We start from the raw sequence: 22159 nt of genomic DNA on the forward strand, positions 1-22159 counted from the left end.
GGCCTATTTGTGAAGGACTTTTAAAACTAAACAGAGGAGTTTCTATTTTCTCCAAGGCTAACTGGCATGTCACATCTGTGCTTTAGGAAAAACACTCGGCAGATATTTGAAGGATTATTTAGAGTGGGAAGAGATTTGAGGCAGAGAGACTAATTAGGGGGGCTGTTGTAGATATCTACGAGAGAGATGATGAAGGTCTTAACTAACATTGTGGCTTTGTGAGTAGTAAAGTACGAAGTAAAAATGCAAATCTAACCACATATCATCCCTATATTCAATAAATACCAGGAGACAAATAAAGCAAATGTTGACCACATTTTGCCCTTTCATGTTTTTCCCTGTATCTGTATCCAGTTAGGAAGTTGGCTTAATTAAACTCAAGACATTTACCAGGAGTAAACACTTTGTTCTGTTTGAGTCCATGCATTTGGGCAAACTTCTCAGCTATCACAAACACGGGCCTCTGAAGTAGAACGAACTTATTGTTTCCCACATCGAGCCTTTGCCTTACGAAGGTGAAGGTTCCAAATCCTGGAATCTGGACCCCCTGGAAAAATAAGCGACAGCAAAGGAGACACGACTGAACAACAAACAACAATCCATATTGTCCTACTGCATCAACTCGCTATCTGCAAGTAACACAAAGATGACGAAAATGTTAAGCCTACCTTGCGTAAGGACAGCTGCCGTTCCACAAATTCTGACACATTGGCCCAGATGTTAGAGACTTCTAAAATGTGAGGAAAAATATAAAATATCATCTATTAGTATCCATTCCTTACTAAATGTCCTCATGGGCTGAAATGCAGAATCAATTTAAAGGTGACAAATGCCTTATTTATGAGAAGCAGCAAAGCAGTTTAGTGGAAACAAGTGGTTCTTCTGAAGTCAGAGAACTCTGGTCCATAGCTCCTTCTGATGCTTATCATTAGTGTAATCTTTTCAAAAAATATTTATTTATTATTAGTTTTCAACATTCACTTTTATAAGATTTTGAGTTCTAAATTTTCCCCCATTCCTCCTTTGTCCCCTCCCCAAGATGGCATACAATCTGATATAGGCTATACATGTATGATCATATTAAACATATTTCCACATTAGTCATGTTGTGAAAGAAAGATCAAAACAAAAGGGAAAAATCGCACCAAAAAAAAAAGAGAGAAAATTGTATGCTTTGATCTATATTCAGACTCCATAGTTCTTTCTGTGGATGTGGATGGCATTTTCCATCATGAGTCTTTTGGAATTGTCTTAGAATAATTCTAAGCCTTAGATCATTGCACTGCTGAGAAGAGCTAAGTCTATCAAAATTGGTCATCACACAATGTTGCTGTTACCGTATACACTTCACCACGCATCAGTCCACGCATCACTGGTGTGATCTTGGGCAAATTCACTTCCCTGAGCTTCAGTCTCCAAGCTGTAAAATGAAGGTGTTGGACTAGATGTCCTCTGTCCCCTTCCACATGTCGGCTCCTTAAACTACCACAAAGAAGCCTGAACAATGGTGCAAAATCCTCAAGAATGAGGAGTTCCACACATGAGAACTATCGAAAGGGTAATCGAATCTCAACTCCAATACTTACTGGTTGTGCGATCATGGACCAGTCATTTAACTTTTCTGACCCTCAGTTTCCTCATCTGTATAAAGGGTATGGTAATATTTTAACTCTCTGCCTCACAGAAAATACTTTACAAGCTTTAAAACACTAAGGTATTATTCTTTAAGTGACAAAAACCTTTTCATTTTAACCACTTTAGATAAAAAAAATCTTTCTGAATTGTATTGCTAATTATTAGCTGCTGTGGACTGGAAAGCCAAATAACTAGGTTTGTTAGTATTGTGTCTAAAATAATAGGATATAGGCTGTTAAGTAAGGCCAAGAACTCCAATGTATAAAATGAACAAGCCACCAATTCTGGCTGCTCAGAGGCTTTATTTTACTTTCAGGTTTCCAGCTGTGTTCTATTTTACAAAGAGCTGAGGCTGCTGAATAAGTAATTTCCAGATATGTGGAGGACTTAAGTACTGTATGAATATTATAGTATATGAGCTCTATTTATAAGTTGCTAAATGCCCTTCACTGATCTGCAAATTGATTTCTCTGTTCTTAGTAGTTTGTTAAAACTCTTAGTCTCATTAAGAATTATAATATATATCAAAAGAATGTTTAAAAACATTGATCATCAAAGACTTTTGTGAATGGACATTAAAGAAATTCAGTCATTTGGTTTAATTCAATTAATTTTAAAAAGCATTTATAAGTGCCTATGGACTTCCTAAAGATGCATGCACACACCCTCATCAACTTGCTCACAAGATATGTAAGAGAACTGCCTCGAAGAATCTGGAGTATGCATAGACATTTTGTAACTGGTTCTGGTTGGCAATCACATAATGAACTTGAGGTTCTTTGTGGACTGAGACATTCAAAAAGCCTTAGCCTGCCCCCTTCTTGCTCTTGCCTTAGATGTTGGGCTACTCTGTTCCTGGTAGTGTGAGTCTTTTCCATGGCATCATGCTGTAAAAAGGGAGAGGTCATATAGCCCTATGAAAGGGCCCCAGTTCATGGCCACTGCATTTGTTCTTTAAGCTGAAGGACATTGGAGTCTCCAACCTCATGAGCTTCAAAAGGTACAGAGGGTACCCCAACATCCCATCATTTCTGAGTCTGGGTTCCAGAGCCAATGCAACATCAATGCCCAAGGAACACAGAGTAACTTTTGGGGATGATTTTGTGACCTCAGTCCAGTGGTAGTTGAGACAAGGGCTATTTACCTTTGGACGTGAACTTGGTATAACCAATGTTTTGTAGGAAGTGAACTAAGTTTTGAGCCTATTTACCCCAGAACTGATGTGCTTTAGGGGATAATATGTCCCTAAGGTGTTGGAAGTTGGGAATTCTTGTGTGTTTTTAATATCATAATTTTGAAGTAAATATCAGTTTTTAAAAACTGACTGATATGAATGGTTAAATGGAATGAGAGTGCTAATAATTCATCCCTAACAATGAGAGACAGAATAGAAGGGACACAGGTGCAGGGCGGGGCAGGGAGGTTAAGTCAATGGCAGTAGGGAAGAGACACCCAACACCTTTCAGTCAACCTACCCCACCCCGAGCCTGGCTCTGGGAGAGAGAGTAAGGTGCAATTTGATGTACTATGGTACCATGGTCACACGGTCACATGGTAGATCAAACAAGTGCCCAGCTCTCCCACTTTTGGGCCAAAAATTATCTAAAAGAAGCACCAAATTAAGTGATGACCAAAAATATCCAAAAAGAAATTTCATCAAATCCCTTCATCCAGCCCAAAACTATACAAAAATATAGCCAGAAGATGCTGATCCTTCGTAAGGAATCTTCCCAGAGAAGCTAGTACAGGCACAAGTAAACACAGAACACCACCCAAAGCTTTGCTTGGGAAAGCCCCAGGAGTAAAAAAGAAAGTGCCAGTGAGTACAATAATCACACAGTGCCCTGATCAAAGAAATCTCAAAGGAGGCAACAACTCCCTAGCTATCTAATAATCCAAAGAATACAGAAACCAGCTAGCTTCCTGGGACCAAAATCTCTCAGAATCTTGATCTGAGAGGTCCCAAGGGGAACAGAAGACCACTCAGAACCATGAAGAAGGAAACCCCAATGGGAGAGAAGTCCACCCTGAATAAGAAAGCATGGGGTAAAGGTAGGGGTAGGGACAGAAGCCCACCCAGCACCCTGAACAAGGAAGACTCAATGGGGACAGAATACCACCCATCGCTCTGAACAAGGAAATTCAGGGAAGGGAGGACAATAGAAGATCACCTAGTACCCTGAACAAGAAAGTCCCAGGGGGAATAGACCATCTGATGTTAGGATCAAGAAAGCCACAAGAGGGACAAAAGACTACCTACCTAGCACCTGATCAAGGCAGATTCATGGTGAAAGAAGGCCCTGACCAGGGTCTGACAACCAACTACAGAGCTCTGACCAAGGACACAGAAGCATGCCGTTGCTCTGAGTGAAGAGACACCAAGTAGAACCTAATTGAAGGAACCCAGGAAAGTGAAGTCAGAACCAAACAGAACCTGATTACCCAGTCTAAGAACCTGGACCTGGCACTAAGTGATGGTTATGGAAATAAGGCTAGAAAAGTGAATAAACTCAATAAAACCCTGACAATAAAAAAATATTATGGATCCAGGGATGTTTGACGTACAAAGAAGAAAAGAATAATTGTACATTATATACAAGCAAAGCCTCAAAGCCAATCACAGATTTGCCACAAATCTTACTAGAATTCCTAGAAGAAATGAAACAAGGGTTTTAAAAGATCATGTTATTATCCTTAATAATAATAGTAATAGCTAACATTCATAAAGCGCTTTAAGATTTGTAAAACACTTCACAAATATATGAAATTAGAGTTCTAGAGAAAAGAATTGGAAAAATAAACACATCATACAGGAGGTACAAAATGTAGTTATTATTCAATCATTTCAGTCATGTCTGACTCTCTGCGACCCCATTTGGGGTTTTCTTAGCAGAGATACTGCAATGGTTTGCCATTTCCTTCTCCAGCTCATTTCATAGATGAGGAGCTAAGGCAAACATGGTTAAGTGACTTGCCCAGGGTCACACAGCTAATATGTGTCTGAAGCCAGATTTGAACTCTTGAAGATCAGTCCTCCTGATTCCCAGCCCAACACTCTATCTGCTATGCCACCTATACCTGTCCTAGGTATCTCCCAGAAGATGCCAGGTGTCTCCTATCAAAAATAACTAACAGAAAATAGGTCAAGAGAAAACCTAAGTATTCGACTACCTGAAAATCTTGACCATTTAAAAAGCTTAGCTATTGGATTTCAAGAAGTCATGAATGAAAATTCCCCAGACCTATTAGAGCCAGATGGCAAATTGACATGGAAATAACCCAATGGTTACTTCCTAAAAGAAACTCTCAAATGAAAACTCTTAGGAATGTCACAGCCAAAATTCAGAACTTTCAGCTCAAATAAAAAAATGCTACGATCAGCTGAAAAGAAAGAGTTCAAATACCAAGTCAAGACCATATAAGACCTGGCTATTATGACTACAAAGGAAAATAAGGCTTGAATTATCATTCCAGGAGGCAAAATCTAAATGTCTACAACCAAGAATAATTTACCCGTCAAAGCTCAGTATAGATTCAACAGCTCTTGCAGATACTCTGGGAGTTGTATTTCTTCCCAGTTTGACAAGAGACTAATTTGAGATCAGGAAGCCCAAGGGTGAGATTTCTCCCAACAGAAAGGAGTTTCTGAGGATCTTTCAGGAGAAAGAGAGGAGAGGAGAGGGGACAGAGAGAGGAAAAGGTGACAGGAGACCCCAGACACCTGAGGCAGCATTGTAGCTATAGTGACCAGCCTCATCAACATTTGTAATTTCTATTTTCAAGCATCTGCAGGATACATCATGAAAACTGACCTCCAAACAGATAAGTGGAGAGATGTGAAACTATATGTATATTTTTCACTTGACCTAGTAGCCAGAGCACTGAGAGAGAGAAAAAAATAACCTAAAAAACTAGAGAACTGATGGTTCTTACACCTGCCCCTTGCCATACTTTGGTCATATGGGATGTTCACCCATTTCTAATTGTGTCATTTAAAAATTCTATTATAGACTGCTTTTGGTAGATTTAATCTTATTTCTCATAAACACCTAGAGTTGACTGACCTGGTCCTTACCTTTCCTGGTATCCTAATGTTATGGCATGACAGCATGGAACAGTTCCAGAGACACCATAATCAGTCAGTAAATAGTCAAAAATATTTATTACGCACCTACTATGTGCCAAGCACTTACTTTTCCTAGGTCAGGCCCGGGATCTCAACACCTGCTCCCCACCCCCACCCCACCCGAGGCCAACCCCTCACTCCCCAGCCAGCCAATTATTAGAGAAGTTTTGCACCCCTTAGGGTAGCATAAGGAGACATTTTGAAGGGGAGAATTACTTTGAACTTAAGCCATTTTACAATCTTCTTTAATAGATATGAGTCTAAGCTAATAACTTAAAGTTACATGAGGGAAAAAGTGGATCTTTAATGGTTGATGGATGAACAAAGCATTTATTAAGTACATACTATGGGCAAAACATTGCGCTAAGCGCTAGGGAGACAAACAGAAAAGACAGGCCCTGCCCTCAAGGAACTCACATTTTAATGGGGAGACAATACACATAGAAAGTTTCAGCTGAAAGTCACACAGAAGAGTCCCATGATCCTTAGGGTGCAACAGCCAAGCAGATGTTAATGCTTATTCTTTAATATAATTTTCACTGATAAAATAATATGAGTTTCTGGTGTCGAACTATTTGACAGTGCCAAGTACTTAGATGGCAAGAGATTTCCTTTCTGGAAATGAAATGAAACCAAAAACTTCCAGGAATTCCCTGTGCGAGACTAAAGTTAAATAGATATTTTGAAATACCAACACAAGAGTCAAGAGAAACATAAAAGGTAAACACATTTGAGTAATCATACACTGATAAAGTATCTATATTCTAATAGGGGAAGAAGAAACAAGAAAGTGCTTAAAAGGGTAGTAAGTTCAAGGGATATCAAGGGAAAAAATAATTCAGAGGGGCTGAGAGTAGTTTTACATTTTAATGACATTAAGAGAAAAAAAAGACCAAAAAAACAGGAATGAAAAATGAATGCACTAGATAAGAAAGAGGGACAGAGGAAGTGAAAGGTATTATCTCATATATTCAGGATGCACAAGATGACTATACAAACATGGAAGAAGGATTGGAGGCAGCAGGCTACATACAAACCCCACTTTCATACAAAACAAAGTAGGATTAAATATACATAGAGGTGGAAAGACAGAATTTGATATACAAATACATTAAACTCATGAAAGAATCACATGGGAACAGGGAGAGCTGAGAGGAGGGCTGAAAGAAGGTAAATTGAGAGAAGGGCCTAGTCATAAGCAAAACAAACTGCATATTTGGAGATATGTGAAGAGGATTAAAGAAAGGAAGAAAGAAAAGAAAGAAAGGAGGGAAGCAGAGAGGGAAGGAAGGAAGCAGAGAGGGAAGGAAAGAAGGAGGGAAGAAGGAAGGAAGGAAGGAGGAAGGGAGTGAGGGAGGAAAGGAAGGAGGGAAGGAAGGAAGGAAGGAATCTTCACGTGCCTGGACTATTACAATAGCTCCATGGTTGCACTCTGCCTCAAGTCTCTCCCCACTCTAATCCATTCTCCACTCAGCTGCCAAAGTAATTTCCCTAAAGTGTGGGTCTGACCAAGTCATCTTGCTACTTTAAAAATTCCAGTGATTCCTTGCTACCTCCAGGGCCAAATATAAAACTGTTTGTTTGACATTTAGAGTGCTTTACAACCAGCCTCTTCCTACCTTTTTCCAGGATACTTATATTTTACTCCTCTCTACTCATTCTGTGATCCAACTACACTGACCTTTTTACTGTCCCTCATGTATGACTCTCCATTTCCCAGTTCCCAGACTTTGCACTGGCTGTCACTCAAGCCTGGAATGTTCTCCCTCCTTACCTCTGGCTCCTGGCATTCCTAGCTTCCTTCAAGCCTCAGCTCAAATCTCACCTTCTTTCTATAGGAGGCTTTTCTTTACCCTCTATTGCTAGGGCCTTTCCTATGATTACCATCCATTTACCCTGCATTATCTCTTATATGTATATATGTGTGTGTGTGTGTGTGTGTGTATACACACATATATATATTATATATACAAACAATATATAAGATACACTATATATTATAGATACACACTATATATGTTATATATACATACTATATATACTATACGTAGTACACTATATATACGCACTATATGCACTATATATACACACATATACGTGTGTATATACATATATATGTAACTATAGGTATATAGTTATTTGCATGTTGTCTTTCTCATTACAATGTCATCTCCTTGAAGACAGGGGCTGTTTTTACCTTTCTGTACACCCCCAGCACTTAGGACTGCGCCTGACATATAGTAAGTGTTCAACAAATGTTTATAGACTGAATGACCAAGAACTCATGACTGGGGAGAGGGGCAGGACTAGGTGAGAAAAAGGCTATTGGAATGCAAGATTATTTCCGTAAAATATAGATCACTAATTCCAGCACAGTCCTTTTCTCTTAACATTCTCTTCTTCATTGTGAAGAGGGAGAGCACGATCAAAGAGAGGGGAAAGCATAGAAAAGATAGGATCAAAGCATGCTCATAAATGTTTAACAACTGCTCTCCCCCTCAGAAAAATCATGAATGATACACTTTTCAAGTTTAATCTGCATTATTAACATAGTCACCATCACTTTCTTAAGTAGAGATAATAAAAAAGAAAGAAAGCTCTGCTTTGTAACATTTGCCAATTTTTGAGGCACAAAGCCTCACACGCTGAAAATTTAACTATTGGATCTCATGAGCCATTAGTTCCAGAACACCCCTAGGTAGGATATATAAATAATCATCATGTTAAATGTAAATAGGATGAGCTCACCCATAAAAGAGGAGAACAAAGTACATTAGAAAACAGAATCTAACAATATACTATTTATTTTACACACACACACACACACACACACACACACACAACAGAAAGACGCAAAGTTAAAGGGGCTAGATTAAATTTTTTTGTGTTTCAAGTGAACTCAGAAAAGCAGGAGTAGTAATCATAATCTCAGACAAGGCAATAATAAAATTAGACTAGATCAAAAGGGATAAACAGGAAAACTACATTACACTTAAAGCCAACATAGACAATGAACATCAATATTTAATACGTGTGCTAAACATCATCTAAATATTTAAAGGAAAAGTTAATCAACTTACTATAAGAAAACGCTAGTAAAAAACTATAATGGTTAGGGGAATCAGATCTAGATAAATCTAACCAAAAGACAAACAGAAAATAAATCAAGAACCTGAATAAAAGCTTAAAAAGTTAGATAAGATAGATGTCTGGCAATTACTCAATGGAAACAGAAATGACCATATATTTCAGAGTTGTACACAGCATGTTTATAAAAATTGACCCTATAGTAGAGTATAAAAATTTCATAAAATTACCTATAAGCAAAAATAGTAAAAATTATATTCAGAAAGTTTTCTGAAGAAAGGATTAAAAACTAATTGAAGACAAAATAGCTTAATTCTTTTAAAAAATCATGGGTCAAGTAATAAATCATAAAAAATAGAAAATTTCCTCAAGCGAAATGAAAACAATTGGCCAACATCCCACGTATATAGGAGCAGCCAAAGCAATCCTGACAGGAAAACTGTGTTTCTAAGCACTTCCACCAAAAACAAAAAAAAAACAAACAGAAAGATCAGTAAATTGAGTGTGGAACTAAAAACCTAGAAAGTCAACAAATTTAAAAACCCCTAAACTAAGTGCCAAAACCAAAATTGTGAAAAACAATGAACATAACAAAGTTGAAAAAAAGAATTGATAAAGAAAATGAGAAGCTAGTTTTAAAAAGCAACATAATAAACAATTAGCTAGTCTGATTTTTTAAAAATAGAAAGGAAAAGCAAATTGCCTCTATCAAAAATGAAAAAAGTGACTCAATTAGCATTCATCAACTAAGCACTTACTATGTGTCAGGAACAGTCCTAAGTGCTAGGAACGCACAGAAAGACAAAAACACAGTACCTTCACTCAAACAACTCACATTCGGATGGAAGAGACAATGTACAAATAACTATATACATACACAAGATGTACAGTATATACGGAAGGTAGTCTTAGAGAGAAGGTACTAGGAGATGCTGTGTTTGTCCTTCATTCTTGAAGAAGACCATGACATCAGGGAAATGATGACATGACTTGCAGTTGACTTTGATTTGAGTGAAAGAGGGCTATGCAAGGTCACCAGCCTCACTGCCTCCTCCAGAGCCATCTGGGTCCAGTGGCCTGACATTCACCAGGATGACTGGAGATGGCCCAGGATGCATTGAGAGAACCTGGCCCTTTCAGGCTAAGGTCTTTTCAGGTTCTCACTTTGAGTTAGGTAAGGCCCATTCAGTGAATAGGCCTCTTTAAGAAGTTAATCAAGGGACGGCCCCTTTAATCAAAACTCAAAAAAAAAAATCAAACTGGGAGGGGAGGACCCTCAGGGTTCCTGGCCAAAAGAGAAACAGTTACTATTTAGTATTTATGGTCACTCTGTGCTAGGAGGACAGGGACCTATTGTCCAATCTATGAGCTCCAAAGTGAACTGGGTTTAAGGCTTAGGTTTCGATGGCTGAAGGCTACCTCCTTAACTTCGGGTTTACTGGCTAGATTTCTTTCTCAAAACTAGGAGTAATGGAGGGGGAAAGGCCTCCTACAGAAGGTAAGATCTGAGCTAAGTCTTAAAGGAAGGTAGAGGGGTCAGGAGAGAGAGGTGAGGAGGGAGAGCATTCCAGGCTTGGATGACAGCCAGTATGAGGTCAAGGAGTTGGAGTGGCATTTGTGAAAAGTAGCAAGAAGGTCATAGTAGCAGGATAACGGAATTCATAGAGTAGTGAGAATAGAAAGACTGCAAGGGAGGGAGAGACTGGTTGTGAAGGGCTCTAAATGCCAAACATGTGGTTTTATATTTGACCATAGAGGTAATAGGGAACCATAGAAATTTATTGAGTAACAAGGTGATCTGGTCAGACCTGTAGCTTAGGAAAATTGCTAGGATAGCTAAATCCAAAATGGTTGGAGTTAGGAGAGACTTAAGGCAGAGAGTCCAACCATACATCAGTTGAAACAGTCCAGGCACGAGGTGATGAAGAGCTACACCATCATGGTGGCTATGTGAGCAGAGAGAAGAGGACGTAGCCTAGAGATGTTAGGAAGATAGAAACGGAGAGACTTAAAAACAGATTTGATGTGAAGGGTGAATGAGAGTGAGGAACTGAGAATGGTGCTGAAGTTGTGAGCTGGGTGACAAGGATGATGCTGGTACCCTCAACAATAATAGGGAAATTGGGAATAGGGGACAATTTAAGGAGGGGGAAATTATGAGTTCTCTTTGGGAAAGAGTTCTCTCTTGGACATGGTTAATTTGAGATACTTGTGGCACAACCAATTCAAGATATCCAAAAGACAATAGTTGAGTCTAAAGCTTAGGAGAGATACTAAGGCCAGATATATAAATCTAGGAATAATCAGCATAAATATAAGAAATGAAGGAGAAGTCATAATAAATTTTTAAAATGAAGAAAATTATTAGAAACTCTTCTGCCCAGTAAATTGATAGCTATAAAATTATAAAACACTCAGATTAAAAGAATACTTAAATGACTCATTGTAGGGGAGGGAAGCAACTAAGCACTAAATAAACATTCAAAGAAAGAAAACATTAATTCCGTATTGATTTATAAGTGAATTCTATTAAACATTCAGAGAACAATTCCAGTATTACAAAAACTGTTTGTGAAAATAGGAAAAGAGGGGATCCCTCCCAAAAGACTTTTATGATACAGATATTGTCTTGATAGTTAAACCAGAAGACCACAAATTAGAAAGAAAACCATACACAAATGTCCCTAAAGAATATGCGTGCAAATATGCAACCCAAAGAAAACCATACATTATGACCAGTTAGGATATATGCCAAGAATACAAGCTTGATTCTATATTAAGAAAACTATACATATAATTGACCATATTAACAAGAAAAAATAATATCACATGATTACAGCAATAGATGGAGAAAAGGCTTTTGACAAAATGTAACAGCCTTCTGCTAAGAACAGTAAAAAAATAGGAATAATTGTACTTCTTAATGTTATAAGTAGTATCTATCTTAAACCAAGAGCCAGCAGGATATATAATAGAGATAAACTAGAGAGGTTTATACTGAGATCAGGGGAAAACAAGGCTAGCTATTATAACACAAGCCATCTATTATAACATAGTACTAGAAATGCTAGCTCTAGCAAAAACCCAAGAAAAAGAAATCGAGGGAGCGCACATAGGGAAAGTGGAAACAAAATTATTACCTTTTGCAAATGATATGATAATCTACACGGAGAATCCAGGTGAGTCAGCTAAAAAAAAGTAATTGAAACAAAACTAAACCAAAATAACAAGATATTAAATAAAAATAAACAAATCATCAACCAAAAAAAATCCAACAGGAAGAGATTAGAGAAATTCCATTCTAAATAGATGGAGAATATACAAAACATTTAGGAGTCCACCTATCAAAACTCACATACAGGGGCAGCTAGGGTGGCTCAGTGAGTAGAGCACTGGCCCTGGAGTCAGGAGGACCTGAGTTCAAATTCTGGTCTCAGACACTTGACCACTTGACCTTGGGCAAGTCACTTAACCCCAATTGCCCTGCTCCAAAAACAAAACAAAACTCACATACAGGAAGGAGGCTGTTAGTGGTACAGTCTGATGGGGGACTGGGCCTGGAGTTAGGATAACCTAGATTCAAATCCAGCCTCAAACATTTACTATCTGTATGACCCTGGGTAAGTCACTTAACCTCTATTTTGCCTCACTTTCCTCAAATGGAAAATATGGATAATAATAGCAGCTATTTCCCGGGACTGTTGTTAAGGATCAAATAAGATAATTTTTGTAAAAAGCTCTTTGCACAGGGCCTGGCACATAGTAGGCACTATATAAATGCTTATTCCTTTCCCCCTCTACTGCATGAATACACCTTTAAAGCACTCTTCAAATAAATATAAAGGCAGGCCTAAATAACTGGAGAGATACTTATTGCGAATGTACATACGAAGTACGTATACAAGTAAGGGATGTACAAATATGTTTAAAATGACAGTATCACCCAAATTGGGCAGCTAGGTGGCACAGTGGATAGAGTATCAGCCCTGCAGTCAGAAGGTCCCAAGTTCAAATTCAACCTCAGACACTTACTAGCTATGTGACCCTGTTTGTCTCAGTTTCTTCATCTGTAAAATGAGCTGGAGAAGGGAATAGCAAACAAACCACTGCAGCATCTTTGCCAAGAAAACCCCAAATGGAGTCACAGAGTCAGAGACAACTGAAACAATTCAGCAATAAGAAATACCTAAGTTAATTTATTTATTTAGGGCCATACCAAACTACCAAAGAATTACTTTAGAAAAGTAGAAAAAATAGAAACAAATTTCATCTAGAGGAATAAAAGATCAGGATTCTCAAGGGAAAAAAAAAGAAGTTATCAGTATAAGCTCTCAAACTATACTATAAAGCAGTAATCTGTAGTCACTTCATGGAATAGATTAGACACACAATATATGGAAGAAAATGAATGCAGTAGTACAATGTTTGACAATCCCAGAGACTGAAACTTTTGTGTAAGATGTCACTGTTTGACAAAAATGTTGGGAAAACTGGAAAGCAGTCTGACATACATTAAGTTTAGACCAAGAATCCATACCACATGCCACAATAAGTGCTAAACAGATACATGATCTAGACATGAAAGCATGCATATCATAAACAAATTAGGTCAGTAAGAGACAAAACGCCTCTCACAACTACAGATCAAGGAAGAGTTCATAGCCTGACAAGGAAAAGATCATAGAGTATAAAAATCAACGATTCTGACTACAAAAACTAAAAAAAGATTTTGTACAAACAAAATCAATATAGCCAATATTAAGTATATTTGGAAGTAATAGAAGGGAATTAGTTCACTAAGAAAATTCTTTGCAGCAAATTTCTCTGATAATGATCTGTTATCCAAGACATGTTTTTTAAATGATTCAAATATATTCAAATAATAAATATATTCAAATCAAAAATAGCCATTCCCCAATGGATAAATGGCCAAGGTACCTAAATAGGCAATTTTCAAAGAAAGATATCCAAGAATTCTATAACCACATGAATAAATTATGCGTATTACTATTAATTACAGAAATGCAAATTAATGTACCATTTTACACTTATCATATTATAAAAGATGACCAAAAAACCAGAAAATGACAATTATTGAAGAGGCTGTGAGAAGACAGGCATGTGGCACACTGCTGGAGGAGCCGTGAATTGGTCCAACCATTTTAGAAAGTAATATGAAATTATACCCCCAAAGTCAATAAATTTTGCATATCTGAGGATCTATTGATAACAGTCCTATGCCTAAACCCTCAAAGATAATAATAAAAGAAGAAACAGACCCATATACTAAATATATCTGTGTATATTTTATATTTATATATTTTATATATGTATGCTTATTTAATATATGGATCTGTTTCCTCTTTTGTTGCTCTTTTGAGGGTTTGTGTAAATACATGTGTGTGATGTATGCATATATATCTACATAGTATGTGTCTATATGTATATACATATGTACACATATACAATATGCATGTATGTGCCCTGTACATGTATATGTACATGTATACATATATATACACATATAGCCTGTATATACATATATAATTTGGTAGCTTTTTCTGTTGTAGCAAATTGGAATCAAAGGGAAGAAGATGATGAAAAATAGCTAAAAATAATAATAGCTAATATTTATAAAGCACTTACTATGTGCCAGGTACCATACTAAGCACTTTACAATTATGATCTCATTGGATCCTCAACACTACTCTGGGAGGTAGGTACTATTATTATCCCCATTTTACAGTTGAGGAAACTGAGGCAAACAGAGATTAAGTGACTTGCTCAGGGTCACATGGCTAGTATCTGAGGCTGGATTTGAACTCAGATCTTCCAGGCCCAGTACTCCATCTACTGTGCTACCTAGATACTCCATAAAGCAAGCAGAATCAAGAGAACAATCTATAAAGTAGGCACAATATTTTAAGGAAAAACAGCTTGGAAAGACTTAAGAACGCCAAGCAATGCAGCAGCCATGACTCCAGAGGACTGGTAAAGCATGGTGCCCACCTCCTGAAGGAGAAGAGATAGGCTCAGGGTGAACAATCACACACACACACACACACACACACACACACACACACACACACACACTTCTGGACATGGAAAATGTGGATTTGCTTTGCTGGACTATATATATATATAAAATATATATATATAAATATTATATATATTTATATACATAATATGTATATGTATAAAATATGGACTATACATATAGTCCAGCAAAGCAAATATAACGTTATAAATAAAATATATATACGTTATAAAGACTGTGACAAATCGTTTGTTTTATAGTATATGGTTTATAGCATGTATATCCTATAGGATATAAAATATGTAGCTTTTCCATTTTTATTTGGGAGATTCTAAGGGGAAGGGTCTAAAATATTTTTTTCTTTGATTGTTACAGCACTGAATGAGTAATTTATTACTCAGTATTGTCATTTTTATCAGATTGAATGGTCCCATTCTTGAACTATCAAATATATTCCCAGTTATTTAGGTCTATTATTTCTTTTTTTGTTTTGTCTTTTGGCAGGGCAATTGGGGTTAAGTGACTTGCCCAAGGTCACACAGCTAGTACATGTGTCAAATGTCTGAGGCCGAATTTGAACTTAGGTCCTCCTGACTCCAGGGCCGGTGCTCTACTCACTGAGCCACCTAGCTGCCCCCTGTTATTTCTGTAGGGTGTTTGTAGTTGTATTCATTTAGTTCCTGTGTGGGTCAGAACAGGTTGAACCCTAAATATTTTATATATTTTGTAGTTATTTTTAATGGAATTTCTCTATCCCTCCCAGCCAAGTTTTACTGGTAATTTACAGAAATATTGATGATTTATATGGATTTATTTTATATCCTACTACTTTGCCTTCCTTATTAACTGCTTCAATTAATGTTTTAGTTGACTTTTTCCAGTTCTCTCTATAGACATATCACCACAAAAAGTGATAATTTTGTGTCCTCTTGGCTTATTGCCTCACTTTCTTTTTCTTGTCTTATTGCTATAACTACCATTTCTAGTGCTATGGAGTTGATACAGGATATCCTTGCTTTCCCCTGACACTACTGTAACATCCTCTAGTTTATTTCTATTACATATCCTACTGACTCTTGGTTTTAGAGAGATACGATTTGCCATATAAGGAGAGGTCAATTTATTCATGTGTTTTTAGTATTCTTAGCATAAATGGGTGTTGTATTTTCTCAAAAGCTTTTTCTGAAAAATTTTAATAAGTGCCAAGAGAAATAATACAATTCTTTCAGCTAAAACAGGACTTGACAGGCTCTAATTAGCAACCTGATTACTTTTGGTTGAATCAACCTGAAGAGATATTACTCAGGGTGGGGCTGAATCTATTAAAATCAATCCTGTTGCTTTACTTGATGAAACTTTTAATTAACAAAGTTATGGAAAAGAAGAATAAATCAATTCTTCTAGACCATAATTTGCTTTTCTTTCCCCACAGGGAAGGGGAAAAGAACTCCTAGGAGAACAATGCAAGGAGATTCCAATTTACAGCCATTATACAGAGAGGGATTCTATGTGACCATAGAACATTCTCTATAAAACAATGGTTTCCAGCATTGGGGTTCTAAGGTCCCCAGAGTTCCTGCCGTATCTCAGTAAATTCTCCAAACAAAACTAACTTTGATTGCCTTTAAAAAAAATAAGATGCTGCTTGACACTGAGAAGATTAAAATTGATCCTGTATGATTTTCTTATTGATCCTATTTACAAGGGATTGGTTTTGTCTTAAGTCATGATCCATCTCTGAACTTAGTTCACAGTTCAGCTGGCCTATAATGAATTAAGTTTAGAAATCCAGCTCTTCTAACTCAGGAAAATTTATTAATATTATTTATTTATTTATTTTTAATTTTCAGCATTCATTTCTATAAGATTTTGAGTTCTAAATTTTCTCCCCCTCCCTCTGCTCCCCCTTCCCCAAGATGGAGTACAATCTTAGATAGGCCATACATGTACAATTGTATTAACCATATTTCCACATTAGTCATGTTGTAAAGAAGAATTAGAGCCAAAGGGAAAAACCATGAGAAAGAAGAAACAAAAAAAAGAGAAAATAGTATGCTTTGATCTGCATTCAGGCTCCATAGATCATTCTCTAGGTGTGGACAGCATTTTCCATCATGAGTCTTTTGGAATTTTCTTAGATCCCTGTATTGCTGAAAAGAGTTAAGTCGATCAAAGTTGCTGACTCAAGAAATGTAACTGACCTTGGAGAATGTGTGAGAAAGCAAGGGAATTTGGGCCTGATATCTTTATTGCACCAAGCTGTCCTTCGAGGATGTCTGATTTACTGTTCAAAAGACTGAGCAGCTATCTCACACCTGCCCTCTGACAATGAGCACTTAGCATCAGGGGAGAACTGGAGGGGAGTGGGGAGAGGCCATTGCTACCCCGCCATTACCAAACTTCCAACCAATCATGTTCTTCTCTGTGCTTCAACTCTGTAACCAATCATGTTGCCCTTAATTCTATGATGTCATCTACCCTATTGTGTTCTTTGCTCTATACTCCCCAAAACCCTATATAAGAGAAACTCTCCTCTTGGTCGGAGCCTTTCACATTAATGGAGGCAACTCAGTGACCCATTTATTGACAGGTAGCATGCCCCTGCTAATAAATGTTATCTTGCACAGAGATCTGCCTCCCTTTTGTTTAAATGGTGGTAATGGTAGGATAGGTAGCAAAGGGAGAGAAGGGCTTTCCTACACAGATCCTTATCAGAACCTCCCCCATTCTACTGGGCCCCCAGTGGAACTAATTTTCCACAAAGGGAGAGTTTCTGTGGGAGACCCTGGAGGTAGATTGCCTCTCTCCCTAGTCATAATAGTTTCACATCTTCTCCAGGCAAAAAAAGAGTGAGTGTTGTATGATTTATGTATGTTCTGAGTGTTTCTATTTGTGTTGGCTACAACTTTTGAATTTGAACTTAATTGGCAATAAATAAATTCATAAAAGCCCTCCTTTGAGGGTCACCTTCATTAAGATGCACCTCCATAGAAGAAAAGTTCTTAAAATAGGTAGGCTACAGAGGTGAGGTGAGGAGAGAGAAGTCATAATTTGACTTTGCACCAGTTGGACAACTATTTCCTGACCTTAAGATATTGGGGGAACTACCTGTTTCCAATCATAAAAAATAGACATTGAATTCCAGTGGCATCCTTTAAAGACTGAGAAATTAAAATTCCTACCCAGGAATAGTCTATTGCATGTCTTGTAAAGGGGGAAAAAGGATTTTTTGGCTTTTTTCCTGAGTCAGAGTCCCACAGAAGCACAAACCAAATTGATTCTAAATTTCTGTGTTTGAGGTCCAATGTGAGTTTGGTGTCCAACAATCAAACGGATTAATGTACAAACCATCAGTGTTTACAAGTGTTTTTATATATGATTTGTCTGTGCCATTTTATTAAGATTGCTTTTAGAAAATTGGGCAAATGAAACTAAGAAAGAAAAACCACTCCATGTCCTGTGATTTTTTTCTTTATTTTTCTTTTTTTTTAGTTAAGACTTCAGAACAAGTCTCTTTCACTTTGCATTCCTGTACTCTGAGGAGCTTTGGAGGTGCAAGGGGAGAGATAGATAAAAGGGGTAAAGGAATTTTTTCTCTTTGAGTTGTAGAAATTTATGATATCAGAAATGGATCAGAAACCAAATTTATAACTGAAATATAAGTTCTCTACTATGCATCTCCAGATGTTGGTTTAAATGTTTTTATAAATGCCAAAACAAATAGTATAGAAAGTTTTGAGATTAATGTCCTTTAGAATTTAAGAGAAATAAGAGCACCCCCCAAAATGACAGATTTATTGCTTTATAGCCAAGAAAAGAAGGTTATTTTTCTGATTAGAGAGAAGCTTGTAAGTTAAAAAACAACTGCATTTCACATTTTAAGTGTTCTCTGCCCACAGAAAAAGGGAAGTTTATTTAAGGAAGCACCTTGAAATGTAAGTGAGATTTACTTGGATAAATGCTCTCTTGTTACTTTTAGGAACAATGTACTAGAACTTAATTGTTATTTGAATAGATGAAATTTTTGTAAGCTGTTAAAGATGTTCACCATTGCTTAAAAAAAACCCATCTTAAAGGATTTTCGCTGCTTCCATCTCTCAGGGAATAATAGAATTGTCAATTATTCAACAGTTTAATTGTTATAGGCATATTAATAGTCCATATTGTACTTTGAGAATAAAAGTGTTTAATATCATTAGTTTATCTAACAACATTTACTAAATTTTTAAGGAGAAACTCAGCAAAATGAAGGTTAGAGAATAATAGTGTGAGATATTATTGGAATAAGGAGAATTTAGAGAGTGAACAAAATAAAGGAAGTTTTAAGGGATGAATATGATTGTTGAGTTTGTCCTTCATTTTCAAAGAGGACCATGACATCAGGGAAATGATGACATGACTTGCAGTTGACTTTGATTTGAGTGAGGGAGGGCTGCCCAAGGTCACCAGCCTCACTTTATCCTCCAGAGTCATCTGGATCCAGGGACCAGATATTCATCAGAATGACTGGAGATGACCCAGGATGCAATGGGAGACCCTGGCCCTTTTAGGCTAAGGCCTTTTCATGTACTCACTTAGAGTGAGGTAAGGCCCATTCAGTAAATAGGCCTCTTTAAGTAATGAGTTAAGAGATGGCCCCTTTAATTAGAAAAAAAGGAAAAAAAATCAAGCTGGGAGGGGAAGATCCTCAGCGCTGCTGCTCCAAAGAGAAACAGTTACCACTGACATTCACTCTAAGCTAAGAGGGCCCAAAATACAGCCATTAAGTGGAGCATGGGCAGGGACCCACTGTGATCCACTCTATCAGCTTTAGAGTGACTGGGGTTTAAGGTTTTAAGAGAGAGAGAGAGAGAGAGTGAGAGAGAGAGAGAAAGGAAAGAAGGAAGGAAGGAAGGAAGGAAGGAAGGAAGGAAGGAAGGAAGGAAGGAAGGAAGGAAGGAAGGAAGAAGGAAAGAAAGAAAGAAGGAAAGAAAGGAAGGAAGGAAGGAAGGAGGAAAGGAGGGAAGGAAGAAAGAAGGGAAGAAAGAAAGGAAGAAAGAAATCTAGCCAGTAAATCCCAAGTTAAGCAGGCAGCTTCTGGCCATCAAAATTTACCTTCCTTTGGAGGAGAAAGTAATAAGGAAGGTGTAGGTTTTCAGACCACAGGAGAGATGTATTGTTGTTGTCCATCCTTTGTTCTTAGTAGACCAATGACATCTGATGTCATTATAACAATGAAAAGGTTTAAGTGTGTTGACAGGAAGGTTTGAAGAAGTTTTGGCTTTGTTTAAGTAGAAAAGTTGTGTGAAACTTCACGGCTTGGTATTGTTTTGTTTTGTTTTTTAATTAGGACCTACAATAATAACGAAAATGCAGTTTGATCTGGAAGTATGTAGGGAAAAGTTATAGAGAGGTATGACTGAACTGATAAGCAATGGGCTCTTTCTGAACTTGTAGAACCCAGATTTGAACTACATTAAAATGTGTTCTTGGGGGACAGCTAGGCGGTGCAGTGAGTAGAGCACTGACCCTGGAGTCAGGAGGACCTGAGTTCAAATCCCACCTCAGACACGTGACACATGTACTAGCTGTGTGACCTTGGGCAAGTCACTTAACCCCAATTGCCCTGGCAAAAAAAAAAAAAGGCAAACAAAAAAATGTGCTCTTGAGAGAGATGATTGGGGTAGATTAAACCTAGTACCACACTATGACTTTTAAATTCTTTGGCATGGATTAGCTGGAAATAGTGGACCCAATAATATTTAATGCTTGGAACAAATAGCCTTTATGTAAAATATGATACTAAATAATTGAAATTGTAAATTGAGATTCTGTGTGATACCATTTGGAAGACAGATTCAGGGGTAATTGAATTTATTCAGGTCTCATTTTAAGTGAAATGTGTCTCTCCTAATTAAATGCTTATGATAAGTAGAATTTATTGTGCTATTTGGGATTGAGACAAATTAGAGAAATGCATGGATCTGAAAATTTAATCATGTTCTATTAAACAAGTTATCTCAGTTTATCAATCTGTAACATGGATATAAAAAGTGCCTAACTTAAATTTGGTAATTCATTTTAAAAGAACTATTGTTCAAATGGTAAATCCTTTTTTGATCTGAATTCTTTCAGATTATAGATTAAGTTGTTACAGATTCAATTGTAGAAAGAATGATGTAAATTGTTTGAAACTGGTCATTTGGAAATGCAATAAATAATAATATTTTTACTGTGATTTTGATATAGTAGAAATCTCTTTAGGATTTGAAATGCATATTCCTGGAATGAGACTCTTAATGGAATAAGGTTTTGGTTTGGATTTTGGTTTTTTAAACAATGGCTTGTACCAATCAGCCTAGCATATTTTGAGTTAACCTAGCATTGAATTTAAACCAGTAAAGCCTTATTTGTCTTTTATGATTCATTTAACCTCTGTATATGTTACTTTTTCTGAATTGGATCTTTTGTGAAACGTATCGTACTAATACCTTTCCAACCTATAAGCATTGTGACTTTAAAAGCCACTTGTGGTAGTATGAATGTTTTTCTGTATAAAGGTAATTTTGAAATGCATTTGACTAAATTAATATCATCTGATTGATGTGAAGTTTTGTTTAAATTCAAGGTGCAATTTTTATTTCATATTTCTAAATTTTCTTGTATTGTGAATTCTGAAAAACCATTGTATAAGAAATGCTGTTAAGGGAATGATAATTTCATATCACTGGATATTTTAACTCCTCTTAATTTGGACATTGAGAATTATTAATTAAGTTTTAGAGGCTGTCATGATGTTAAAAACCTATTAAGTACTTAATTAGGTATATTTTTAAAAAACAATAAGTGCTCACATTATGGAAAAGAAAAAGAGAGAGGAAAAAAGAACTTGTTTTTAAAAAAACTTCCTTATTTATAAACCTGCCAGCTTCAGCAAGGTTTTGAATCATTATGAGCCCTGTAAAAAATTTATGTTTTGGTTCATTTAGAGAGGAGGATCCCGTTCCCCAGTATAAACACTCCTGAAATAAAAAGAGGGGGATTTTTTGGAAAGTGTGTTTATAGTATAGAACTGATTTGTGATTATGCTAATTGTGGAATTATATTTGGAATGGTCTGTACTGGAGTTACATCTCTGACCAACTTAGTCTTAACAGACTCCAGTCTTCGAAATATATGTATATATTTTGCTTTAAAGGAGTTAGCAAGCTATCATATATTCACTATGTGAAATCACAGAATGCAATTACTTTATTAAATTCCAATGACTGCCTTTTTATATCAGAATTAGTTTT

The 22159-nt window shown here is 36.8% G+C and overlaps 1 protein-coding gene across 1 annotated transcript in view; it reads right to left on the reverse strand.

The window, feature by feature from the left end:
* Positions 1 to 22159, reverse strand: part of CCDC81 (coiled-coil domain containing 81) — a 74336-nt gene that overhangs the window by 45770 nt on the left and 6407 nt on the right. Inside the window, 2 exon segments of the mRNA XM_036747036.1 lie at positions 391 to 547; positions 669 to 730. Coding sequence (XP_036602931.1) covers positions 391 to 547; positions 669 to 730 — 219 coding nt within the window.

The sequence above is a fragment of the Trichosurus vulpecula genome, chromosome 2 (genome assembly GCF_011100635.1).
Source record: "Trichosurus vulpecula isolate mTriVul1 chromosome 2, mTriVul1.pri, whole genome shotgun sequence".
In the NCBI taxonomy this organism is placed as follows: Eukaryota; Metazoa; Chordata; class Mammalia; order Diprotodontia; family Phalangeridae; genus Trichosurus; species Trichosurus vulpecula.